Raw genomic sequence first — 25,874 nt, 5'->3', positions numbered from 1 at the left:
AATTTTAGACAATAATAGACCCATTCTTTTTTTTTTTTTTTTTGCTTAGAAATAGACCCATTCTTAATGTCAATATGTCATCAAGAGAAAGATCATCTTGTAGTAGGCTAGATCAGAGCCGTCCATCTCATGGCCCCATGACCAGTATAGATGCCAACCTGCCATTTAAGCTTTATAATTAAATGAAAATTATTCCTTTTTTTTTAACAAAAATGACTAATATTCTTGTAATTGATCTTTTCATGCTTTATAGCCTTCCCTGTTCTTTTTTTTTCTTTCTTCAGTATGAGGGAGCAGTGAAGGAGGATGGAAGAGGACCCACTGTTTGGGATAACTTTGCCCATTCTTTTGGTAATTTGAAATTTTAAATTTGTTGCAGCAGAAATCTTTAATATTGTGGCAGAATTAAGCTAGACAGCAGTGATTAATTATAAGGAAAGATGTAATGATAATTAATTTGGTTTTGTGTAGGTAAGGTGATTGATTTCAGCAATGCTGATGTTGCTGTCGATCAATACCATCGTTTTGAGGTAATTTTTAATGCTTAAGTATCACTAATATTCTTGAATATATTATCGAAAGATGCCATTTTATGATACAAAGGATCGACATGCTTGTAATGGCAGGAAGATGTACAACTTATGTCGGATATGGGAATGGATGCTTATAGGTTTTCCATTGCATGGTCACGTATTTTTCCAAGTAAGAATTCACTTAATTGGCTAGCATTTTTTATGCCCATTTTAAGAATTTCTATGAAATGTTTGAGTAACTAATACAAAACTAAAAGTTGACATAAAAAAAGATAGTTTGTAGAGCAATACCGAGGATTTGAATCCTGGATCAAAAAACTTATTTTTTTTTCTAAAAATAAAATTTAATGGCTTTCATACCGCCATGTCGAATAGTGATCCAGTGTAATTGGTATAGGTCTGAATAGGGGTCAGACCTATTCAGTTTCTCCCTTCAGTTTTATATAAACATGATTTGCAATTCCATTCTAGATTCAAGTTAGCAATGAAAATAAGAAAAGGAGACCAGGCTTGACATATGACCAATTAAATTGGTAGTCAGAATACAAGATTTGGAATGCTGCATGGTAGACTATGACCAATTTGATTCAAGTTGACCATTGCTCCAATTGGTATGATGATGAGAAGCATTGTCGAGGTGTATTGTAGTGATCTCTCATGGTCAAGGGGTGTAGATTTTTTGTTCTACAACTGATAGCAGGAGTTAGAAGAGATTCTCAGCAGTCTTCTGTTGATCTGAACATGACTATGATAGAATATATTGAGTACTTGTTTGTTAGTCTCCAAAGAAGAAACTCTGCATGGTTTTGTAGTAAGTAGAGCCATCCTAGAAATCAAGTCTAGTTCTTGAATGATAGTAGCCCATGGGAGTCCTGGGCAATGAGATTGGCTTGGATTTGTGCAGAAGGCTAACAAGTAGAATTAAGGACCTAAGGAATGATGGCTGGAATTTTTCTTTTATTTCTTTTCATGAGAAATATTGTGGGATGTCACCTTTTGGAAGCAAACTTGGAAGGTTTCCTCTAAAAAGAATGTTTTAACTTATCAATTATTGGCCTTTGATGTGGTTAGTAAGGATCAACAAAACCAAGCCCAAAAAGTTTGGACAAGGCCTTGGTGCTTCTTAGTCTCTCAGCAGCTGAATCCATCTATTTCATAGTAACTTTTAAAAGAATTAGCAGGATTCTTGCTTTCAAAATTATATCGGCATTTAAACAAATCCCCATTTTTATCGATCTTCTTTTTCATTGCTTATGTAGATGGTACTGGTGAAGTCAATCAGGCGGGCATTGACCACTACAATAAATTAATTAATGCCTTGCTAGCCAAAGGTAAGTCAGGAGATTGATATCAACAATTCTATGGAATTTGTCCAAATTCTTGCATCCGCAAGCAGTCAGTTGCTGTTTTAATATCTAAATTATATGTGGAACTTGCAGGGATTGAACCGTATGTGACCCTTTACCATTGGGATCTTCCACTCGCATTGCATGACAAATATAATGGATGGCTCGATCGTCAAATTATGTAATGCTCTTTGGTTTTTTTTTTTCCGTTGCTTCATGAGAATTTGTTATCTATGGCATATATCCTAAAAGGATATCCTGCACTATTACATTTAGCAAGCAATATATTGGTGATCAAAAGATGGTCTAATCCTGGAAGAACCTTAGGTTGACATAAATTGTGTAGTAGCAAAGCATCATTTTGGCTATGATTGGCTTGCTATAGAGATTTGTTTGCTTTTCCATTCACTTCACTACACACAACATGCTTTTCATCCAACACAATCAACTGCTGATATGGTTAGGATCATCATAATAGCCCCATCTGGGTGATTCAGTACAAATAGAACTTTCCACAATGGCTGCTTTAGTTCCACAAGTAATTAAACAGCACTTTAGGCTTTAGCCATAAGGATGGAAAGGAAAGATCTTGATAGCTGTCGGTGTTGGGAGAAGATAACTCTCAACTGACTGATTCACTGTCATATATTCATTAAGATGACTAAATTTCCTGCAAAACATGAACATAATTATCAACTTGATCGTATGCAGCAAGGACTATGCAAATTATGTGGAGACATGCTTCAGGGAGTTCGGCGACAGGGTCAAATACTGGATAACTTTCAACGAGCCTCACACATTTGCAATCCAAGGTTATGATGTTGGACTTCAGGCCCCTGGACGATGCTCCATTCTCCTACGCCTGTTTTGTCGAGCTGGGAATTCAGCAACCGAACCATATGTCGTCGCCCACAATGTTCTCATAGCTCATGCTACTGTGGCAGAAATTTATAAGACAAAATACAAGGTGAATTAGCATATCATAGAACTTAATTTCAAGACCATAAATGCTGTGCATGCCACTAGAAGCTTGGGGCGAATGTGAAAACAAGCATATTTCTAGTGCTGTATGCATGGTTGTATCTGAAAGATAGCTTACAAGCACTAGTTTTTGAAGGATGCTCATGTGGATATGATTGCAGTTGCACAATTTAATTTAAAGGATATGCATATATGCATATGATATGGCGTATATGCTCTTCCTAAAAAATTTTCCTTAGCACAAGTGCAAGAGTAATTTTAAGACATGCCGACCAGCCCTAGCTAGTTGGCACCCCTCTCCGCCCGGGAGCCCCAGGTTCAAAACCCTGGTGGTGGTATCCCCATCTTATTTCCCAAAAAACTTTCGCTCATTCTATGAACTCGGTCTCGATATGCAGGCAACACAACATGGAATTATTGGGATAGCATTTGATGTCATGTGGTTTATACCCATGACAAATTCACGTGAAGACATCGATGCAACACAAAGAGCTCAAGATTTCCAATTTGGATGGTGAGGTTTAAAGACATCCTCTTTACTTTTTCATGTTATGAACTTTCAGATTCTGGCCTAGTTTTCTAAGTATTTTTTTTTTCAAAAGAATCAGCCCATAAAGCAAAACTTTTTCTCGCAAAATTTACCACTACTGAAAGTAAAAATTCTCTCTGATTTCTTTAAACCAATGCGTATGCATGGGATCAAATAAATGGAATTCTCTTCTTTGGTCTGGTAAAAACTGGACCAACAGAGTGGTAGCTTTCATAATGCTACTAATTTGTTGGCATGTATATACTCATTGACACTATTGTATCAAAAAAAAAAAAAAAACTTATGTTGAAGCTAGCTTATAATCTGATCTTGCTCTTCACTTTGTGGATTTTAGCATGCACATCAGAAGTCTCATGACCTACATAAAATCTTGAGAATTAATATACTGAAAATATACTAACACCATTGTTATTTCAATCAAACAACAGGTTTATGGATCCCTTATTCTTTGGGGATTATCCAAGTTCAATGAGGACAAGAGTTGGAAATAGGTTGCCAAAGTTTTCAACTGCAGAGGCTGCTCTGATTAAGGGGTCCTTGGATTTTGTGGGCATAAACCACTACACCACATACTATGCCAAGCACAATTCGACTAATCTAATAAATATAATTCTCAATGATACACTCGCAGATTCTGGTGCCATCACTCTGCGTGAGTTTACTGTGCATTAGCTATTCATTTTATTTTTATAGCTGAATAACTGAATATTTATCTTCTATTTCAAAGACTGAAAATCTCATAAGATAGATATCTTCCTTGCCGCCATCTGGCCTTGAGGTTCGCGACAGGCTCGTCTTGAGCCCAATGTTGTCTTGACCAATAAATAGCACCAATTCCTACAGAGCAACAAGTTTTGAGAAGATGTGTTCAAACTTCTAGGATATTGGACCTCGAACAATTATGCAGACCCCATATACTTAGTTAAGGTTTCAAGAGTGAAATTGTCTGTGTGAATGAGTTGAAAACCACTAATATAATTTGCCAAAATTGATGAAGAAGGGTTGAAGGAGTTTTGTTTAGTTCTATTTAAATTTTGTGTGTATTTGAATATCATGTCAATCTGTTGTTAACCTTTTTTTCTTTTTTGTTTTTGATTACGTGCAGCCTTCAAGAATTTGAAACCAATAGGAGATAAGGTATTACTTAATTGTAAATTATGATGAAATTTGCTGTCTTCTATGCCTTGACATAATCAGGTCTTTCATCCAATGGTCAGAATACCATCTAGTCCAGTATGTGACACTATATAGGTCTCAAGTACTACAAGTGTCAAAGGAATCATGTTAAACTTACAGTAAAATCAAATGCATGTCATGTAATTATGCCTAGTAAACTCTTAACACAGTTTTGTTATTAGATGCATTTCTCCTTTGGAAAAATTGATATTAAGCTGTTTCTGCAGCTTATGCTTGTTTTAGATGAGACAGCCCCTCATCTTTTGATAGGGGAGTCCTTAACTACTGCTCCCAGGCATAACATGCTAAGAGAAGTAGCATGCTTGTGTCAACTTTAAGTGCTGTAAGTTAATTTGCCAAAAAATCTGCTATAAGTTATAGATACATTCAACAAACCATTTCCATCCACCTTAAACTTGACTGTCAATAATCTTCGAGAAAAGAAAAAATTAGACAAAGCTCTGCATTTCAGGGTTCAATCTATATATTTCTTCAGCATACAGGCATGTTTTTCCTGCCCTTCCACATATTCCGTCTACTGTAATTAAAGTCTTACAACGATGATTTTGGTGCGCTTGCAGGCTTCTTCCATATGGCTGTACATTGTACCACAAGGATTCAGAAGCCTCATGAACTACATTAAGCAGAAATATGGTAACCCACCAGTTATTATCACCGAAAATGGTAAGCATGTTTTGCTGTAAGTTAAAATATGTTATTATGAGGTGTCAGTGGTCATTATAATTGTTATATTGATTTGCAGGCATGGATGATCCAAACAACCCATTTATCTCCACTAAGGATGCCCTGAAGGATGACAAAAGGATCAAATACCATACCGACTATCTGTCCAACTTGTCCGCTGCCATAAGGTATTCATTCCTTGACAGTATGTGATGAGAGCATACAACTGTGTTCTTGACATTTTTAACATCTGGAACAGATCCGGTATATGAATTCGCCTTCTCATAAGTATTTTATTTACAAAATATCCATATATAATATTTCATAGGTTCTCTAGATAATGTCACAACATTTTTCTAAAATTAAAAGGAAGAAAGTCTACCCAATTAGATAAGATATCTTACAAACATAAGCAGCCTATACATTAGTCATGGCCTTGTATACAAATGCCATACAGTTATCTTGACCATATATCGAAGTTATTCTTGAAGGACCAACAGAATAAAATAGGAAAGACATAGCACCTATGAAATCTAAAGTCCAGTGGAAACAAATCCATGAACTCTCTGGAGTAAAAGGAAGTCAAGTATCTAATCCAGACCGTGAACCTTGCTGAAGTAGCTTCAAGAAAAATGTTCATCTTGTAGTTCTGGAACATGAGCAAAAGCTTTTGTTCTTCTTCCCCGCCTCTTTTTCTTCTCTTCTTGCAGCTTAAAGCTGCTTGTCAACTTTCCCCAAGATTTTCCTAATGAAGTAGGTGGAGCTTTTTCTCCTCCTTTTTGCTTACAAAAAACAAAAAGACATGAATGTATTATTATTTAACTATATGTGCACTGTGAAGATGTCAAAAAATTTATCAAAGAAGTATCACGAGGCTCCCACCATTGCGGGGTCTCAAAAGCATCATATGTACATTGATTTACCCCATATGTAGAGAAATTATTTTCATGTTTCGAACCTACGACATCCATATCACAATAAAGCAATTGTACCATTACACCAAGATTTGCCTTCAATTATTCAAATCTACAACCAAGTAAAAATTTGTATTGACCTTTTATCAAATAAAAAATAAAAAATGATTGCTAAAATTTAGAGATGTGATTAAGGGGGAGCACATGAAAACAAATTTTTTTTTGATGATGAAATTATGTTGTTTGGCTTTTCTTGGTGCTAACGAAACAGCTTATGTTTGTTATTTTTACCATGCAGGGAAGATGGGTGTGATGTACGGGGATACTTTGTGTGGTCCCTCCTCGACAACTGGGAATGGGCTGCAGGATACACTTCAAGATTTGGTCTTTATTTCGTGGACTACAAGGACAATCTGAAGAGATACCCTAAGAACTCTGTTCAATGGTTCCAGAACTTGTTAAAATCCCCCTAACCCACTGCTGACATCCTCCCAGTATAACAAATTTTAGGCATCATTCACTCTGTGTCCCTGCAAAGAGACTGCACAATAAGAAATTTGTTCCCGATCATCAATGTCACCTGAGCCTGAATATTGTAATCCAATTTGCATGAATTGTGTTTATGATTTTTTGGGTTCTAATAAAGGCAATGTTTCCCATAAATAAGATCTCATCCTCGAATTTGCCATTGTGTTCTTGCACTGTAACTTGATTTTATTAACAACAAACAGAATCATATCATTGCTAAACACATTGCTACATGGAAAGACGAGTCCAGTTATCGATTTGTAAGCCCTTTCTTGAGAAAGAAAAGGAGGTGGGGGTGGGGGAGCGGCTGTTGGGTGCTGGACGTCTAATCCAGTAAAAAGAAATCCCTCACCAGGGGTCCAGGAGTTGCTGAATAAAGATGCTAAAATGAAGAAGAGATTAATGGAGAGTGGGAGGCTCGCCTTCCCTTTTTCCTGAAAATCATGAAAAAGGAAATCCAATTAGAAGGTGATTTATAGCATCACAAAAATCTTGGGGTTGATTAGTCCTTGCAAGGATTACATTTGACAGAGAGGATCAGGAACTGGTTTAGAGCACAACCTATTGTTAGGTTGCTTGGGTCATTGAAGCATGCAGCACTTCACCAACATAAAACAGACCTTGAAAAAGTAAACCAACAGCTCAATTGAATTGGATTTCTAAAATTCAAGCTCAATGCACAATCACATCTTAAACATCACCATGCTGCATATTTGCTTCATAGATCAAAATTTGATTTCATTAACTGAAACGTATGTTCTGACTAGTGCATCATGTTTAATCTACTATGGGTACGAAATCAGAATTACAACAATCTCCAGTCTTCTGAGGTCCAAGAAAGAAATTCATCCACGAGGGAGGGCGTACATGGAAAATTGCGATATAGCATCGGGGTGCAACAGGCCCAAAATTAACAAAAGATATCCCTGCACCTTGCACCATCTACCTTTACCCATCACATAACTTAATTCTCCAGATGAAATAAATACTTACCACCCATAAATGACAGATGATAAATTAGACAAGTATGAAAGGTAATCTGGCTAATAAACTTCATCCATAAGTTTTTTTCCTGAGCTACTCAAAACCTGGTATTTCATCCGTCAGGGCTGAATTATAAGTAAGGGCTGCAAAAGATAGAGGACAAGAATTTCAGATAGAGGAAAAGAGAATGAAGGGAAAAGCGTTTAGAGAGGAAAGTGCATAAGAAAGAAACATACTGTATCAATGCTGACCGGTTTTCCATCCTCTGCGAGTATCTCAACTACTGTCCCTGATTGATCAGCCTGCATGACAAAAAGGGTAAAGGGGTCATGTATCCAATATGCTTGAATATGAAGCATGCCCCTAAATCTGCAATGTGCTTCATGGGACTTGAATTTTATTAACTTCTTGATTGAAGACCTTTCTCTATTGCTCGAGAAGGTTTTATGTCCATTGCTTTCACAATTTATATAAATTCTACCATGCAGTTAATTGTTTATGTTTTCGCATTAGTAATAGGGCATATACACATTTACTCATACTATGGCTTTCTTTTTCTTAAGAGTAATCCTTCTAACACTATCGAAAAAAGAAACAAATATGAGATAGTTTGAGCTGAGAATGCATAATGCAATAACCATTAAATGCGAACTGTCAAATGGCAATAATTACATCTAATGGCATTAAAAATATATAAATACTACAAAATTTTGCATTAATGTATAGATTGGATGGGGAGGGGTTGAGGACAGGAAGATTACCTCAATCTCATTCATCAATTTCATGGCCTCAATGATGCAAACCACCTGGCCTTTTTGCACCTTATCTCCAATCTATGTAATAGATACAGGTTAGTTAACAGCGTGCAAAATCACAAGTGCAAAGTCCAGAAGCTCAGTCACAATATTTGACGCACCATTTCCACAGCAAAAGATATGCATTACAGAAAGACAAATGCATAAGCCTGACATATTAAGTTTGTGGATGCAGGCATATATTTATGTAACCTACGAATAGCATCTTATGTGGCATACTACGTACGAAGTGCAGAACTTATCAAAAACGACAGAATCTGAATGAGAATTGGATGAAGGATTACCTTCACGAATGGTGGCTCCCCAGGTGCGGGGCATTGGTAAAATGTGCCAGCCATGGGGCATTTGAGGGGAGGAAGAGATGATTTGCTCCCTCCCTTTGTTGCAGGAGGAAAAGCCGGTGCCGGGGCCGCTGGAGATGGACTTGCAGCTGCGGGAGGTGGAGTTGCATGGGAAACTGGGGGTTGAGGTAGAAACACAGCTTGTGGAGGTTGCATCATCACTGGAGCAACAGAAGCTTGCTGTGGTATAGCTTCTTTTTTCCTTATTATGAGTTCAAAATCCTTCTGTTTTAGCTGCAGCTCTGTTATATCTTTTGAATCCACCAACCTGCTTGGAGAAGGAAAGAAATACTTACAACTAAATCTACAGCTCACATCAGACCAAAATATATATGTCCCATGCTAATAGCCTATCAAACTCAATTAGCAGGGATTTTCCTGGGGTAAGCACTCGCTGGGCCTGATTGATAGTTTGTTGAGGGTACTGAAAACTGGATTCGAAAATCAAGGCCTTAGGGCTGGTAAGAGCTTGCCACAGTGAGTTGTGTTCCAATGACAGGGCAAGGATTTTAGGACATCCATCGCTGGTTCGAATTCAGTGTGATATAGAGTTCCATGACTGACGCATCTTTACTAATTGAGACTACAAGTTTTCATATCTTTCAAATTCCTAGTGCTCTTTACTTGAGACTGGTAGTCTCCAGCAAATTCTCTGCCTACTCCGTTTCTTTCTTTTTTCCTATCCCTATTTACAATAATTTTTGAACTAGTCTTCAGTAGTCTATTTGATAAGGAACAAGATAAGTCCTGAATTTTCTCCATATTTAGAGAAAAACAGCAAAATAGGTTGAAATTCTTACTTAGCAAGGTTGGAAGCTTCAGCAATATATGCAGATATCATGGAATATAGTACTGCATTTTTAGGGAAAAACAGCAAAATAGGTTGAAAGTCTTACTTAACAAGTTTGGAAGCTTCAGCAATATATGCAGATATCGTGGAATCTGGTACTGTAGCTTGACTGGCAGATTCCTCCTGATAACCAGCTTCTTCATCTTTTGATGATAAATCTCCTGGCTTGGTTGATGTCATTTGGTAAGAACTTGAAGAGCTCTCAACAGCAACCTTATAAGGAAAATATGGCTATAAAGAAGGAAAACTATTTTTTATAATATGAAATTCAATTTTGATCAGTAGATACCTCCTGAACCTGGGCCTTCAAAATGGGGGAGTGGCTCCTATTAGATCCCTGCAGAAGAATTATAAATCTAGTACTATAATAAAATCAAAAAAGCAGGAAAATAAACCATTAGAAAAAAGAAAGTCTCAGAGTTACATAAAAGGGGGAAAACAATAGAAACTGGCAAGCTGGTACAAGTCAATCCCTGAATTCAGTCAGTCTAACAGGCAATATATGCAAAACTTAATTACACCATAACACAATGCTTTAGAAGAAGGTAATCAGAAACACCCATAACTCCCAAGACAAGAAAGGGCATTTACTTGGACCAAATGCTATGAATCAAGCATTGCTGGGAAGGAACAATTGGCCAGATGATATAATGGTTCTATTCCTTTTAAACTGACCTAAGTGCCCATAAGACTCTTCGCCTTATGACTTGTACCTCGAAAATGAACAATACCATATATCAGATTTTGCTTTCTTTCATCTTACTTCAGAATATTCTGATGACTGGGGAAAAATCAAAGGGTTTACAACCTAATTGTGTGAACTTAAATTGCATGACTAATAAGCTAACTTTTCCGTGTCCCCAACTTGTCTTCTAGGATTTTGGCAAGCCCCTCATTGCCTTGTTTAGGATTGTTATTGGCGGTAGAGCTTATAAAGCTTTTAGAAGTAGAGCTTTCAGAGAGTAGAGCTTTTGGAAGTAGAGTTTTTATTAAAAGCTATTTGCTGTTTAGTAACAATATTTCTAAAATACTGTGAAACTTTAACATATGTTTGGTAATCAAAATGAGAAAGCACTTTTGGTATGATAAAATGACGATAAAGGATATTGCATAGTATTGCATAATGGAGCATAACATAATATAATATTATATTTTATCATATATTAAAATATTATTACTTTGTATAATATTATTATAATATAGTGTAATATAATATTGAATATTACAGCATAATAATATAACATAATATGATATGATATGATATAGTAATGTATTATTAATAGTACAATATTACTACAATGTAATATAATATTATTATAATTATAACATAATATAATATAACATCATATAATAATATTGTAATATAATACAACAATATAATATAATTTAACAGATTAGAATCTAATTTAATAATGTATTATATTTGTTGCTGGAAATTGGACCCGGGGGCAATCTTCGGTCGAGGAGAGGGAGCGGGAGGTGGTTACTCACGGTGGGGCGGTGGTTCGTCGACGGGCGGCGTCCTCCGTCTGGGGCGATCGGCGAGAAGGAGCGGCTGATTCCCGCGGCTGGGCGACGATCCGACAGTGGGCGGCGTCCTCCGTCTGGGTGCCTGCACACGAGCCGGTGGCCGGGTCTCCCGGCGCCGGCCCTCCGACGCTCAAGTCAGGAAGGGGGCAAATCGTGTAGAGTAGAGGTAAACGGTGCGTGTCCTCAGTATCGATTTTCCAACCCCCTTTTATAGACCGGGGGTCGGTTTACCTGCGATGTAACGGGGCGAAGCCGTAGTACGGCTCGGCATGTCGTTCAGGTCGGCGCTTGGTCAGGCGAATAATTGCACTGATGTCGGCGATGAGGGCGTTGTACAACCCGAACTAGCACGCTACCAGGCGAATTTATTGCATCAGTGTCGGAGGTATGGCCGAGATCAGAGACTTATCACAGTTGACTAGACTCTGCTGGGCTTATTTGCCGTGGAGAGCTGGGAGTCCGTAGATGACAGGAGTCACGTGCATTAATTGTTGAGTGAGCCGGAGATCCACATTTATTGTGGAGTAAGCCGGAGATCCGCATTTATTGTGGAGTAAGCCGGAGATCCGCATTCATTGTGGAGTAAGCCGGAGATCCATATTTATTGTGGAGTAAGCTGGAGATCCATATTTATTGTGGAGTGTGCCGGAGGATCACAGCGGTCATGCGCAATAAATGCCGGAGGGGCGTCATAGTACGGTCTCTGGCCGGACCTCGGAGACGTATAGCCGTAGTAGGTGGCTGACAAAAGTAGGCCTCGGGCATTGGGGTTTCTCTTAGGTCGGAGGTTCCGAGTTCGGGTGCCGACTTCGGCCTTCCAGGGTCGACGATTGTGCGGCTTCTTTGGGGCATTCGTGTCATTTGGGGGAAAAACCTTATTCCCCCAACACTACCCCCCGACTTCCGAGTTCGAGCGGCTTGTGGGCTCGGACGTAGGAAGTAAAGTCCATCGTTAAAGTTGGGGGGCGAACTTCGTCCGCACCCTCATGTTTCTTGGAATTTTCGTGGTAGGACCTGCGCCCTTGGGCGTTTCGAGGTTACTTTGTTCGGCGAATTAATGATGGGGTCCATATCCCTACGTCTTTCAAGGCGACTATAGCGGGGGCGGTGTCTCTTGGATTACCGAGGTTGGTTTGTGAGGCGGACCCAGGATGAGGGTCCTCGGGTTCGACGGGGTGGCGCCTCGGCCCCACAATCGAGAATTCCCGCTCATCAATGAGCGTGCCATTTTGGGTTTCAAAACGGACACGCGGCATGACCAGGGGTCGGACGCTTCCGATTTCGTGTTACCGGGTCATAATTTCGGAGGAGTGGAGGCCACACCGGGGCTCCACGTGTCCCAGATTTTATTAAACGAGGGGAGCGGGGGTGCCGTCCGCTCATTCTTCGAGGCGATGGGGTTCTGTGGACCCATAATGAGGTCCCGAGATCCGATGGGACAACACTTTGATTTCGTATTCGATTTATTGATCCGGAGTGGATGCAGTGCCTCGGCCTCAGAGGTCACCACGTGGCGCAGCCCGATCGGGGGATGGGAACCGACCCCATCGATCTGGGCCGTCAGGGGGGTCTATATAAACCCCACGAGTCTGCCCTAAAGGTCTTGTTTGGCTTCCCCTCATTTTCGTCGTCTTTTTTCCCTTGTTTTCTCCCTCAACCGAATTTTGCCGGCGGTGCTCGGAGCAATTTCTGGCAATGTCCAGTAGGTTTTCTTCCTGTTTTCTCTAGAGTTTCCTCTTTTCTTCTCCTTGCCAACTTCCATTTTCTGCTATTAATTTTTACTCCATTCTTCTGTGAGAATGAGTCTCGGTCCCGAAGAAGTTGGGTCGAATATGTCAGAGGAGGAACTGGAGACAATCCGCTCCCGTTTCTTCTTCCAGCCCGGGTTTCGTCTTGAAACCGCAGGGCCGGGGGACAGGGTGACGCAGCCGCCCCCAGGTCGGATCGCGGTTTACCGCGAGACACTCTGGGCGGGCCTGCGTTTTCCCACCCATGAGTTCGTGAGCAGCTTGCTGGCCGAGTACCAGCTCGTCCCGGCACAGTTGGCTCCGAACTCATGGAGGACCATAATCGGGTTTTTGTCCCTGTGCCTCGGGCACGGGATCCCGATCACGGTAGGCCTTTTCCGCCGGTGTTTTCTGTTAAAGAAGAACCCGGCGGACGCAGGGTGGCTATATTTCGCCTTTCGGGGCGGTATGTCACTCTTCCGGGGCGCCCCTTCCTCGATCCACGAGTGGAAGGTGAAGTTTTTCTTCCTGGCGTCCGCGGCGCCTTGGGGGTTTGAGCCGAGGTGGGGACACCCACGGCTGAAGGCCCTCAACAGACTCTCCGAGCCCACGGGGAGGGAGCTGAGGATCCTAGACTCTGTGCGAGCCCTCGGGAGGGGCAACGACCTGTCCGAGCTCCTGCGGGAGGGCGCCCTGGCGAGCGTGGGTCTGAGCTCGGCGCGCCCCGAGGGTAAGGGCGGCTACGTTATTTTCATTCTTTGTCTTTCGCTTTTACTGCCACTGGCCTGACACTTAACAAAATTTTTGATTTCAGATATTCCCCGCATGCCGACCAGCAACACGTCGCTTTTTTCCCGCCTGAGGAGGCGGGAGGCCGAGGCCGGGGGGGCTAATCCCCAGCCTCGGAGGAGGGCGAGGACGGACGGCGCTTCCTCGTCGGCCGGGATGAGTGGCCCCGAGGCGGGGGCCCCTGCGGCCGACCCGAGGCAGGAGCGGGTGGTCAGTGGTGCGAGCCCATCGGCCCCTCCTTGCCCTGCCCCCCTTGCCCAGCGGGGGGAATCATTCGTGGCCCGGCCGCAGCAGCCAGGACCCGGGCCTGCCCGAGGCCCCGAGGCGAGCGGCTCCGGGACCTCGGGTCCGATCGTGCCGAGCTCTTCCCGAGCTTTCCGAGAAGAGTCGGTTGAGCCAGACTCTTCCGTTCCTGAGGGGAGCTCGGCCCTTCAGGACGCCGAGGTCGCACGCTCCATGTTGCGGCGTGCTGTGCTCCCAGCGGACCGGGCCGCGTTCCGAGGGATTTCGCTGGAGGAGGTCGCCGGCAGTGCTTACTGCAGCACCGCCCGGGTAAGTTTCCTTCTTAATTTTCCTGAGTTATTAGCGTGCATACGTGCCTTTCAACTCACAATACCCTCGCTTCTTCTTTTTTTCCCTTTTTTTTTTTTTTTCAGCATATTCTCGAGTTCGACACCATGGCGTTCCTCGCCCACGGGTATCGAGAAGAAGTTCGGCAGCTCGGCCAGCAGCTGGAGCCGGCCAAGAAAAGAATCGCCGAGCTAGAAGCGGTGTCGGCCGCGGCCGAGGCTCGGTGGGCGGCCACCGAGGCCGAGCGCCTTGCCGTGGTGGGGGCGCTTGAGGAGGAGAAGGCGGCTCACGCCATGACCAAGGCAACCATGCGCGGCACGGAGGCGCGCTTGGGGGAGGTCCAGGCCAGGGTCGCGGCCCTCGAGTATGAGGAGAGGGCCCTTCGCCTCCGAATCGAGCAACTTGAGGCCCGGGAGAGGAGGGCTCTCGAACGAGCCGAGCACGCCGTGGAGCTCTTCAAAGAGTCGCAAGAGTTCCGCGACATGTTGGAGGAGGAGACGGTCGACGGTTTCCTTCGAGGCTTCGAGAACTTCCGAGAGCAGGTGCGCCTGTACTGCCCTCAGTATGACTTCTCGACGGTCCGTCCGAGGGAGGACCGGGGCTGGGGGTCCGACGTGCGAGCCCTTCCCACCATCCTGACATCCGAGGCGGGAATATATGAGCAAGACCCCGCCGAGCCTTCGACGAGGGTAGCCGAGGCGGACGGTGTCATGGAGGTGGCTCTGGCGGCCGAGACGGACGCTGTCCCGGAGGTGGTGCCCGAAGCTCCTGCTCCCGACCCCGAGCCTGTTCCGGAGGAAGGTCTTGAGGTCATCAATGTGCCGGACGACCCCCCGGATGTGGCTCCCGCCGCTTAGGACTTAGCGTATTTTTCTTTCTTTTTCATTGTATCCGAGGTCGGCCCTTGAGCGGCCGACTTCCAATTTTGTAATTGGCCTTCCGGCCCTTTGTTAATGAAAAAGTATTTTTGCCATTCCGTGTTCATCTTTCCCTCTGTTGTCGTGACCGAGGCCAGGGCCTTAGCGAACAGCCTCGATGGCCTAGCTTTGCATTTTAATTTCCGGGCTGCTTAACGAAGTTGCCCTTCTTCCCGGGCTACGTCTTAGCCTTCTCGGGTTCCAGTCATCCCGACGAAGAGGAGCTCCGAGTCTTGAGTTTTTTAGAAAATTTTCCTAAGTCCTATAGCTCGGATTTGGGAGACGTGGAGGTCATCGCGTTTAGCCTTTAGGGAAGTCCCAAGGTGTCGAGGTCGGGCCTTAGCCCTTTAACTAAGACCGGACTAGGTCTGTATGTGCCGCTAATCGGGGAGTTTAGTCGGGTCTCCGAACTTAACTCCAAACTCCTCAGAGGGAGCGCGGGCCAATAGGCAGGTTATTACCGAAGGTTTTCGTAGTTATTGTTCTCGGACTCTGCCGAGGCTTCGGTGAGCAAGGCTGGGGTTTTCAGAGATTGCCTTGGTACCCGTGTTTGGCTGGCGCATTCGTGGCCGGGACCACTTTTTAGCCGGACGTAGGAGTTTACGTCGAAGAGCCAAGTCGGGCACTAATTTATGAAATCCTCTGTACCAGTTTCGGAGACTTGACGAACGGTGCATGCATAATGTAATTAGGAGGTCGATCCTAAGCCGACCCGTTAGAGAGGCCCGACTTTGGGGCGAGATAAGGCTTCAACATTAAGATTCCGTTCAGCAATATGTAAATAAAATTTGACAAGGAGGGCGTCCAGTTGAATGTACCTCTTTCATTCTCAGAGTTATGCTTCGCATGGTGGAGTAGGCTGCTTCCCTTCCTCGTCGACCTGCGGAGTCATTTTTGACTTTAAGGGGGCTCGGGCTTCTCACGAACCCGACAGCACCCGCCGAGGTTGAGAGGGCTTGGGGAGGCTTTATTGATTTGTAGCTCTTTGCGAGGTCGAGGGAGTTTGAGACCCTGTGGTCGGACCTCGGGGCACCTCAACTTTGGCCGAGGGGTCTTGTGTCAGGTCGGCGGGTCCGCGGACGCTTTGCTGACCTGTGGTACCTCCCGAAGTCGAGGGAGTCTGATTCTCTACGGTCGACCCTCGGGGCATCCCGACCTCAGTCGAGGGATCATACGTCAGGTCGGCGGGTCTGGGCACGCTCTACCGACCTGCGATGCTTCCCGAGGTCGAGGGAGTCTGGTTCTCTACGGTCGATCCTCGGGGTATCCCGACCTTAGTCGAGGGGGCGCTACGGGGGACCGCGAAGGTACTACCCCGTTGTTGGTGATGAGCGCCACGGGGGGCCGCGAAGGTACTACCCCGTCTTTCCGAAGTGTCGAGGGGTCTGGGCACGCACTGTCGACACTCGGGGCATCTCGACCTTAGTCGAGGGATCGCTCGCTTCGGGGATCGGGGATCGTCGACCGATCCTGGGGGTCCACTTCGTGGCGCCCCAGGTGGAGCCACCCTTTCCACCCCTCACGGCGCCTTCCCGAGGTCCAGGGAGTCTGGTTCTCTACGGTCGACCCCCGGGGCATCCCGACCTTGGTCGAGGAATCGTTCGTCAGGTCGAGGGGTCTGGGTACGCACTGTCGACCTGCGACGCTTCCCGAGGTCGAGGGAGTCTGGTTCTCTACGGTCGACCTTCGGGGCATCCCGACCTTAGTCGAGGAGGCGCTACGGGGGGCCGCGAAGGTACTACCCCGTTGTTGGTGATGAGCGCCACGGGGGGCCGCGAAGGTACTTCCCCGTCTTTCCGAAGTGTCGAGGGGTCTGGGTACGCGCTGTCGACACTCGGGGCATCTCGACCTTAGTCGAGGGATCGCTCGCTTCGGGGATCGGGGATCGTCGACCGCTCCTGGGGGTCCACTTCGTGGCGCCCCAGGTGGAGCCACCCTTTCCACCCCTCACGGCGCCTTCCCGAGGTCAAGGGAGTCTGGTTCTCTACGGTCGACCCTCGGGGCATCCCGACCTTAGTTGAGGAGGCGCTACGGGGGGCCGCGAAGGTACTACCCCGTTGTTGGTGATGAGCGCCACGGGGGGCCGCGAAGGTACTACCCCGTCTTCCCAAAGTGTCGAGGGGTCTGGGCACGCACTGTCGACACTCGGGGCATCTCGGCCTTAGTCGAGGAATCCTGCTCCATTCCACGTTTCGTCGTCTTGCGATCCTTCCCGAGGTCGAGGGAGTTTGGGACTCTACGGTCGAGCCTCGAGGCATCCCGATTTTGGCCGGGGAATCTGAGGATCACAGACGACCCAATATTAAAAGAGGATTACAGTTATCAAGGTGAGAGAAATTTTTGCAGAAAAAGGAGCTGAGTCCATTGTCCTGATTGTTTTGAACCCCTTAGGGTTTCATTGGTAATACATCCGTAGATTCTCGGAGTTCCAGCTTCGTGGGATCAGAGTCCCCTCCAGGGACTTCAATTTGTACGCCCCTGGTCGTTGTACCCGGGCGATTTGATACGGCCCTTCCCAATTTGGGGCGAGCTTTCCTTGCTCGGTCGGTTGAGAAGCCTCGACTCTCCTGAGGACGAGGTCCCCTACTTTGAAGAGCTTGGGCTTGACTCTGGAGTTGTAGTATTGGGCCGTTCGCTGTTGGTATCTCGCCATGCGAACCCGGGCGACCTCTCTCGTTTCTTCGACAAGGTCCAAGTTGCTCCTTAGCTGGGAAGAATTGGTGTCGGGGTCGTAATGCTCCATTCTGGGAGAAGGCAGGCCGATCTCCAGCGGGATGACGGCCTCAGTGCCGTATGCTAGGTTGAAGGGGGTCTCTCCCGTGGGTAGTCGGAACGTGGTCCGGTACGCCCAAAGGACATTGTACAAGTCCTCGACCCACTGTCCTTTGGACCGATCAAGCCTAGCTTTAAGTCCCTGCAAAATAGTTCGGTTAGTTACCTCGGTTTCCCCGTTTGTCTGGGGATGGGCAAGGGGTAGTCCGAATCGGCAGATTATAGACTTCCATACGAAATCCCGCATCCTTTGCTCGGTGATCCGGGCGACAGGTTCGGCCTCGACCCATTTGGTGAAATAGTCGATGGAGACGACCAGGAACTTTCTCTGTCCGGTGGCGAGGGGAAAGGGCCCCAGGATGTCGATCCCCCATTGGGCAAACGGCCAGGGGGCGATGATGGAGGTCAGCAGAGCTGAAGGTCGATGCTGGATATTGGCGTTTCGCTGGCACCGATCGCACTTGCGGACGAAATCTGTTGCGTCTTTTTGGAGTGTGGGCCAGTAATATCCCTGCCGCAGGATCTTATGGGCCAAGGCCCGGCTCCCCAGGTGATCTCCGCAGATCCCTTCATGGACCTCTCGGAGAGCATAGTCCGCCTCGGAGGGGCGGAGGCATCTGAGAAGGGGGGAAGTAAATGATCGTCGATAGAGCCTGTTCTCGTATAGGACATATCGGGGGGCCTGGCGCTTGATTCGGCGAGCCTCCATCTCGTCATGAGGTAGGGTTCCGTCCTGAAGGTAGCAGACGAGCCCGTCGATCCAGCTTGGCTCGGAGCCGATGCACATGGTAGGCTCGGGTTCCTCCGTGCTGGGGGTCTGAAGATACTCGAGCGCGGTTCCCTTAGGAAGCTCGCTCATGCGGGAGCTTGCCAGCTTGGATAGCTGGTCTGCCCTGAGGTTTTCCGTTCTGGGAATGTACTGAATGTTGAAAGAATTCAGGGCAGATATGAGTTCCCGCACCTTTTGGAGATACTTTTGCATGGATGGCTCTTTAGCTTCAAAATCTCCTTGGACCTGGTTCACCACCAGCTGGGAGTCGCTGAATGCCGTCAAGTCTCCCACGTTTAGTTCTTTCGCCAGTTTGAGCCCGGCGATCAGGGCCTCATACTCGGCCTCATTGTTCGAGGCCGGGAACTCGAGGCGCAGGGCTTGCTCAGCCACCACTCCGTCTGGACTAGTGAGGATAAGTCCGGCCCCGTTACCCCCCGAGGTCGAAGACCCGTCCGAGTGCAGGACCCATGGCTGCCTCGGGGCCTCCTCCGCGGGTCCAGATGGCAGGTCGGGGTCGTCCGGAAGGGTGCACTCCACGATGAAGTCTGCGAGTATCTGAGCTTTGATAGCCGGCCTGGGCCGATATTCGAGGTCGAATTCCCCGAGCTCGACCGCCCATTTGGCGATCCTCCCCGCACGATCCGACCTCTGCAATATTTTCTTCATGGGCTGGTCAGTCAATATAACTATCGTGTGGGCTTGGAAGTAAGGCCTGAGTCTCCGAGCCGAGATGATGAGAGCGAAGATGGTCTTCTCAAGTTTAGAATATCGGGTCTCGGCATCCCTGAGAACCCGGCTGGTGTAATAGACCGGCTTTTGGAGCTTGTCCTCTTCCCGGACGAGAACTGAGCTCACTGCGGCTGGGGAGACGGCCAGATATAAGTAAAGGACCTCGCCTTTCCGGGGCTTGGTGAGCAGCGGGGGAGAAGCCAGAAGGCTCCGAAGATCTTCAAAGGCCTGCTGGCATTCTTCTGTCCACCGGAAGTCTTTCGGCCGTTTGAGGCTCTTGAAGAAGGGGAGGCAACGCTCGGCTGACCGAGAGACGAACCTTCCCAGGGCGGCTACCCGCCCCGCGAGCCGCTGCACCTCCTTAACTGTCTTTGGAGGCGACATCTCTTGTAGTGCCCGGATTTTCTCCGGGTTGGCCTCAATTCCGCGCTGGGTCACTATGAAACCCAGGAACTTGCCCGAGGTGACCCCGAACGCGCACTTCGCCGGATTGAGTTTCATTTGATATTTTCTGAGCTTGGCGAACGTCTCGTCGAGATCGGCTATGTGGTGTTCCGCTGCTCGGCTCTTCACCAACATGTCGTCCACGTAGACTTCCATGTTCCGGCCGATCTGGTCTTTAAAAATCTGGCTGACCAGCCTCTGATAGGTGGCCCCAGCGTTTTTCAGGCCAAAGGGCATCACCTTATAGCAGTAGGTGCCCTTGTCGGTGATGAAGGCCGTCTTCTCCTCGTCTTCTGGCGCCATTCGGATTTGATTGTATCCTGAAAAGGCGTCCATAAAAGTTAGCAGTTGGTGTCCCGAGGTGGAGTCGACGAGCTGGTCGATGCTCGGGAGGGGGAAACTGTCTTTTGGGCAGGCCTTGTTCAGGTCGGTGTAGTCCACACACATACGCCATTTTCCGTTGGCCTTCTTTACGAGGACTATGTTGGCGAGCCAGTCCGGGTAGGAGACCTCCCGGATGAAGCCGGCTCCGAGGAGTTTGTCCACCTCCTCGGCCGCAGCTCGTTGTCGCTCGGGGGCGGAGCCTCTTTTCTTCTGCTTTATAGGCCTGCTGGTTGGTTTCACCTGAAGTCGGTGGACCATGACCTCAGGGTCAATTCCTGGCACGTCCGCGGGCGACCAGGCGAAGACGTCGGCATTATCCCGCAGGAAGCTGACGAGGCGATCCCTCTCATGGGCGCCGAGGCCGGAGCCGACCTGCACGGTTAGCTTGGGAAAATTTTCTCGTAGTGGGATTTGAATAAGGAGCTCACCGGGCTCTACTTGCTTCTTCCAGGGGGTGTCCCTTGCATCGAGGGTTTCTATGGGGAGTGAGGGGCGCGTCGGGCGGTCTGGCGCCTCAGCTGGTTGTTTCACTGTGTGGGCCGCCATGTAGCATTGCTTGGCGACCAGTTGGTCTCCGCGGACCTCGCCTACTCCTTGGCCGGTGGGGAACCGCATGAGTAAATGGCGGGTTGAAACCACGGCTCGAAGGGTGTTTAACCCTGGGCGCCCAAGGATGGCGTTGTAGACCGAGGGCAGACGGACCACCAAGAAGTCCATCCTCACAGTGCTCTCCCGGGGGGCGAGGCCAACTGTGACAAGGAAGCTAGCCTCACCTTCAACCGAGACCGCATCTCCGGTAAACCCGACTAGCGGGGCATTGATTCTCCGGAGATGTCTTCCTGTCAACCCCATTTTTTGGTAGGCATGGTAGTACAAAATGTTGGCTGAACTTCCATTGTCAACTAGGACACGCTTTACATCAAACCTATTTACAATCATGGAGATGACCACAGCGTCATCGTGAGGGGTCTCGACCCCTTCTAAGTCCTCGTCCGAGAACGAGATGACTTCATCAGTACGTGGGCGCTTCGGGGGTGTTCCCTGGGCGGCCGTTCCTGCCGAGGCCCGCCCGATCATGTTGATGGTGCCGGCGATGGGCCTGTTGTCGCCTGGATTTTCGGTTGGTGCGACATTCTCCGCCGGCTTTCTTTCCTCAGGTCGATTCCTCACGAACCGGTTGAGTACTCCCCGTCGGATGAGCGCTTCTATCTCGTCCCGGAGTTGGAAGCAGTCCTCCGTGTCGTGCCCACGGTCTCGGTGGAAGCGGCAATACTTCCTGGTATTTCGGGGAAATCCCGTGTCTCGCATAGGAGGCGGGGGTCGGAAGAAGTCCCGACCCTCAATTTCCATCAGGATCTCGGCCCGGGGCGCATTGACGGGTGTATAGTTCTCGTACCTCGCCTGGTACGTCCGGGGCCGTGGTTGAGACCTCGGACGAGGAGGTGTCCTCTGCTGAGGTCGCCCCTGCTGACGGGGCGGACTCCTCAGTCTGGGGAGATTTTTCTCTCTGCGGGGAGACCGGCTCCTTTGTCGGCCGCGCTCCTCGCGGCGCTTCTTCTGCTTCTTAGAGGCGGGCTCGATTGCTCCCCGCCTGGAGGCGACTGCCTCCTCGGCCTTAGCATACTTCCGGGCTCGGGCCAGCATTTCGGTGAAGTCGGCCGGGAAGCTCTTCTCGATGGAGAAGAGGAATCGGTAGGAGCGAACCCCAGTTTTCAGAGCCGACATGGCTATCGACTGGTCTAGCTCGCGGACCTCCCATGTGGCGGCGGTAAAGCGGTCCAGGTACTCTTTGAGGGACTCCCCCTCCTTCTGCTTGATGTCCAGGAGGGAGTCTGATGTCCGTCGCTGGCGCCGGCTGGCAGCAAAGTTGGTGGCGAACTGCCTGCCGAGCTGCTCAAAGGAGGACACCGTGTTCGGCTTCAGTCCAGAAAACCAAAGCCGAGCGGTCCCTCGGAGGGTCGCTGGAAAGGCTTTGCAGAGTATGGCCTCCGAGGACCCTTGTAGGGCCATGAGGGCCCGATAACTCTCCAAGTGGTCGAGGGGGTCGGTGATTCCGCTGTAGGGCTCCACCTGAGGCATTTTGAATCTCACGGGAACCGGCTCGTCCTCGATCTGGCGGGAGAAGGGGGACTTGGCAGTGAACTCAAAGTCCCCTTCCTGTCTCGCCTTCTTGCCGTGGAGTGCCGCAATCTGGCGCTCCAGATGCTCAACTTTTCGGTCGAGCTCCCCCACCCGTGGGATTGTCGTTGTGGTTTGCGCCGGCCCTTGGCGGTCCGGGGCTGACTCCGCCTCGGAAAGTTGGGGTCTCCGATCGAAACCTTCTCTCGGTAACTCCCTACGGGGAGTAGCCCGTTCTCCGTTGTTGGCTCTGGAGGAGCCATGCAGATTTTGACTGGGGAGAATCGGGCCGTTGGGGAGACACTCCGGCGGGGCCTGGGCCTGCGGGGGAAGCGCCGATGAAGCTTCCACGCGCCGTAGGCCCTGCATGGCGGCGGCCAGGGCCTGGACTTGCTGTACCAGGGCATTGAACTGTTCCAGCTGGACCTGAGGACCTGGGTCAGCTGGAGTTGGGAAATTCTGGACGGAGTGTCCAGGACTTTGCGGGGGACGCCGGGAGACGTTAGAGGCTCCCTTACTTCTCAACTTCATGACTGCTACTCGGTCCCTTCCTCTAGCGCCAACTGTTGCTGGAAATTGGACCCGGGGGCAATCTTCGGTCGAGGAGAGGGAGCGGGAGGTGGTTACTCACGGTGGGGCGGTGGTTCGTCGACGGGCGGCGTCCTCCGTCTGGGGCGATCGGCGAGAAGGAGCGGCTGATTCCCGCGGCTGGGCGACGATCCGACAGTGGGCGGCGTCCTCCGTCTGGGTGCCTGCACACGAGCCGGTGGCCGGGTCTCCCGGCGCCGGCCCTCCGACGCTCAAGTCAGGGAGGGGGCAAATCGTGTAGAGTAGAGGTAAACGGTGCGTGTCCTCAGTATCGATTTTCCAACCCCCTTTTATAGACCGGGGGTCGGTTTACCTGCGATGTAACGGGGCGAAGCCGTAGTACGGCTCGGCATGTCGTTCAGGTCGGCGCTTGGTCAGGCGAATAATTGCACTGATGTCGGCGATGAGGGCGTTGTACAACCCGAACTAGCACGCTACCAGGCGAATTTATTGCATCAGTGTCGGAGGTATGGCCGAGATCAGAGACTTATCACAGTTGACTAGACTCTGCTGGGCTTATTTGCCGTGGAGAGCTGGGAGTCCGTAGATGACAGGAGTCACGTGCATTAATTGTTGAGTGAGCCGGAGATCCACATTTATTGTGGAGTAAGCCGGAGATCCGCATTTATTGTGGAGTAAGCCGGAGATCCGCATTCATTGTGGAGTAAGCCGGAGATCCATATTTATTGTGGAGTAAGCTGGAGATCCATATTTATTGTGGAGTGTGCCGGAGGATCACAGCGGTCATGCGCAATAAATGCCGGAGGGGCGTCATAGTACGGTCTCTGGCCGGACCTCGGAGACGTATAGCCGTAGTAGGTGGCTGACAAAAGTAGGCCTCGGGCATTGGGGTTTCTCTTAGGTCGGAGGTTCCGAGTTCGGGTGCCGACTTCGGCCTTCCAGGGTCGACGATTGTGCGGCTTCTTTGGGGCATTCGTGTCATTTGGGGGAAAAACCTTATTCCCCCAACAATATTATATTATTATATATACATAATAATATAATATTATTATAATCTAATCATATAATAGAATATAATATAATGTAATATAATCTAATATATTATCATTTATATTATTAATCATATAATACAATATTATTATTATAATAATATCGCATATTATTATAATATAACTATTATTATCATAATAATATAAATTTATGATTGTAATAATCTATATATATATATATATATATATATATATATATATATATATATAAATGTACATATTTATAATCTAACATATTGCCGTCACATGTTTTTATTGAATTGAGATTTTGAGATATAGCCCTTGGCCATAAATTTAAATTCCTTCTTTCCCCCTCCTCTTTGCATCCAAATTGCACTCCATGAATCTAAATTCAAATTCCCCTGCTCTCTTAGCTACTTAATCTTAGCACAGCAATCCCCTATGCATTAGATATGAGACTAATATACAACATGAAACCATCATCTTTTTTTATTATTGTTCTTCTGTTAAACAAAAGTCTTATTCATTCAAATTCTTAGGAAAAAATATGTGTCGTATCAGCTCCAATTGGGGAGCTTCACTCATGAGGAAGATAACACAACACCATACCAAGTGGACAAGAAATATAGTACAACACCTCAGTTTGCAAATCAATGAGCTACTTAGTGAGGCTCCCTAAGTGTCCAATAAAAAGCATAATCTCTAAAGAATAAACAATTAGTCAATCCTCTGACAAGCGTAAAGTAATATTAGTTTACATCCGACCCTTGGCTAGACCCGCATAACAACAATTCATCATTTTAAGCCATTCATATTAAATTTTGAGTTATAGTGTTCCCAGAAAATGTTGATTTTCTAATGCAAAATTTTTGAATGCAATATTATTAACTTGATATTAAGTTATATGAATATTAATTTTCATTTCTGAACTCTGTCGAACCGATTTTTGTTGAGTCCTTGTATACTCTACACTCTCCCAATATCTAAAAGGAAAGGATTTTCCCCCAAAAAAGTCAAGAAACTAAAAGTTCAAAGGACGAAGAAATCGAATTTGCGTTCCGATTGATCAGAAATGATCAGACACATCTAAAATTACATAAACTGCCTTCAAAGGTTCATCATCAGCTTTGTTCGAATGCCCAAGAATGCAAAATCCAAACCAAATCAAATCATGGCCCAAACAAACGGCATAAATTATAAGCTCAACAATGACTATTCCATAACTATCAAATGCTTCTTACGAATTTTTCTCCGCGCTTCATTAAATGTCGTAATCACCGAATACTAAGAAAACTTAATACCAATAATCCATAAGATGGCTCAAAAATCCTAAAAAACACCTAGAAGACCAATCTTTCATCCATTTCTCTTAACCATAGCACCCAAACAAGAGCCAAATCCAACGGAGCACCAAACCGAAGTAACCGAGACAAAGAACTGACCTTCAGCAACGTAAACCGGGCGGATCCGGCGAGCAGAGGTGTCCGCGGCTTGGAAACCGAGATCATTGGGATCGGCTGGGGACGCCACGCGCCATGCGGAGCGATCACGGAGCACTTAGGACAGGGAACGGAGATCGGCGCCATGGCACTGGAGCTCCGAGATCGAAGAAGAGAGAATCACAAAAAGGAGTGAAATGGAGAGAGAACCGAAACCCTAGCTCTCGAGGAGGAGGTGAGATCGAAAACAAGCGACCGGGAGAGTTGGGGAGCTAAGAAGGAGAAGGTGGCGGAGAGATCGAAGAAGAGGAGAGGAGGGTGGATGATAAAATCTTCGCCCTCCGTTCGAACTTCGACGGAATCGAGAGAGGTCCGAGAGGAGGGGCCCGCTCTCTCTGTGGTTTCCGCCTTTTTGCGCTATC

The 25,874-nt window shown here is 47.4% G+C and overlaps 2 protein-coding genes across 6 annotated transcripts in view; one reads left to right on the top strand and one right to left on the bottom strand.

The window, feature by feature from the left end:
- The window catches only part of LOC103709246 (beta-glucosidase 6), an 11,570-nt gene extending 4,580 nt beyond the window's left edge, over positions 1 to 6,990 (top strand). For both annotated transcript variants that reach the window (XM_017843381.3, XM_008794502.4), the window contains exons 2-13: positions 285 to 351; positions 472 to 530; positions 627 to 702; positions 1,793 to 1,864; positions 1,973 to 2,060; positions 2,591 to 2,846; positions 3,259 to 3,374; positions 3,839 to 4,062; positions 4,516 to 4,547; positions 5,168 to 5,270; positions 5,350 to 5,458; positions 6,483 to 6,990. In XM_017843381.3, coding sequence (XP_017698870.2) covers positions 285 to 351; positions 472 to 530; positions 627 to 702; positions 1,793 to 1,864; positions 1,973 to 2,060; positions 2,591 to 2,846; positions 3,259 to 3,374; positions 3,839 to 4,062; positions 4,516 to 4,547; positions 5,168 to 5,270; positions 5,350 to 5,458; positions 6,483 to 6,657 — 1,377 coding nt within the window. In that variant the 3' untranslated portion in view covers positions 6,658 to 6,990. The remainder of the gene's footprint in view (positions 1 to 284; positions 352 to 471; positions 531 to 626; positions 703 to 1,792; positions 1,865 to 1,972; positions 2,061 to 2,590; positions 2,847 to 3,258; positions 3,375 to 3,838; positions 4,063 to 4,515; positions 4,548 to 5,167; positions 5,271 to 5,349; positions 5,459 to 6,482) is intronic.
- LOC103709279 (biotin carboxyl carrier protein of acetyl-CoA carboxylase, chloroplastic) lies at positions 5,633 to 25,874 on the bottom strand. Of its 4 annotated transcripts, XR_005512236.1 has the most exons (9): positions 25,456 to 25,874; positions 9,992 to 10,039; positions 9,749 to 9,915; positions 8,796 to 9,123; positions 8,458 to 8,529; positions 7,933 to 7,998; positions 7,274 to 7,839; positions 7,065 to 7,146; positions 5,657 to 6,052 (listed from the first exon to the last, which is right to left on the bottom strand). XR_005512236.1 is itself a non-coding variant. In XM_039127534.1 (7 exons), exons 1-7 carry the CDS (start codon positions 25,597 to 25,599, stop codon positions 7,816 to 7,818), a joined length of 846 nt encoding a protein of 281 aa, XP_038983462.1. In that variant the 5' UTR covers positions 25,600 to 25,871; the 3' UTR covers positions 7,436 to 7,815. The 4 variants fall into 4 exon arrangements, 1 of the variants encoding a protein (XP_038983462.1); XR_005512237.1 differs by lacking the exon at positions 7,065 to 7,146 and having other exon boundaries at positions 5,633 to 6,052; positions 7,706 to 7,839; XR_005512235.1 differs by having other exon boundaries at positions 7,065 to 7,839.

The sequence above is a fragment of the Phoenix dactylifera genome, chromosome 6 (genome assembly GCF_009389715.1).
Source record: "Phoenix dactylifera cultivar Barhee BC4 chromosome 6, palm_55x_up_171113_PBpolish2nd_filt_p, whole genome shotgun sequence".
Lineage (NCBI taxonomy): Eukaryota > Viridiplantae > Streptophyta > Magnoliopsida > Arecales > Arecaceae > Phoenix > Phoenix dactylifera.
This window is presented reverse-complemented; position numbering and strand designations above follow the sequence as displayed.

What these genes read in the sequence shown, in the direction of transcription:
- LOC103709279 (XM_039127534.1), bottom strand. Translation starts at nt 25,599, where the DNA reads ATGGCGCCGATCTCCGTTCCCTGTCCTAAGTGCTCCGTGATCGCTCCG. An exon ending in CCCGGTTTACGTTGCTGAAG is followed by an intron (nt 10,040 to 25,455) that starts GTCAGTTCTTTG and finishes ATTCTTCTGCAG; the next exon opens with GGATCTAATAGGAGCCACTC. An exon ending in AACCGGTCAGCATTGATACA is followed by an intron (nt 7,840 to 7,932) that starts GTATGTTTCTTT and finishes TATCTTTTGCAG; the next exon opens with CCCTTACTTATAATTCAGCC.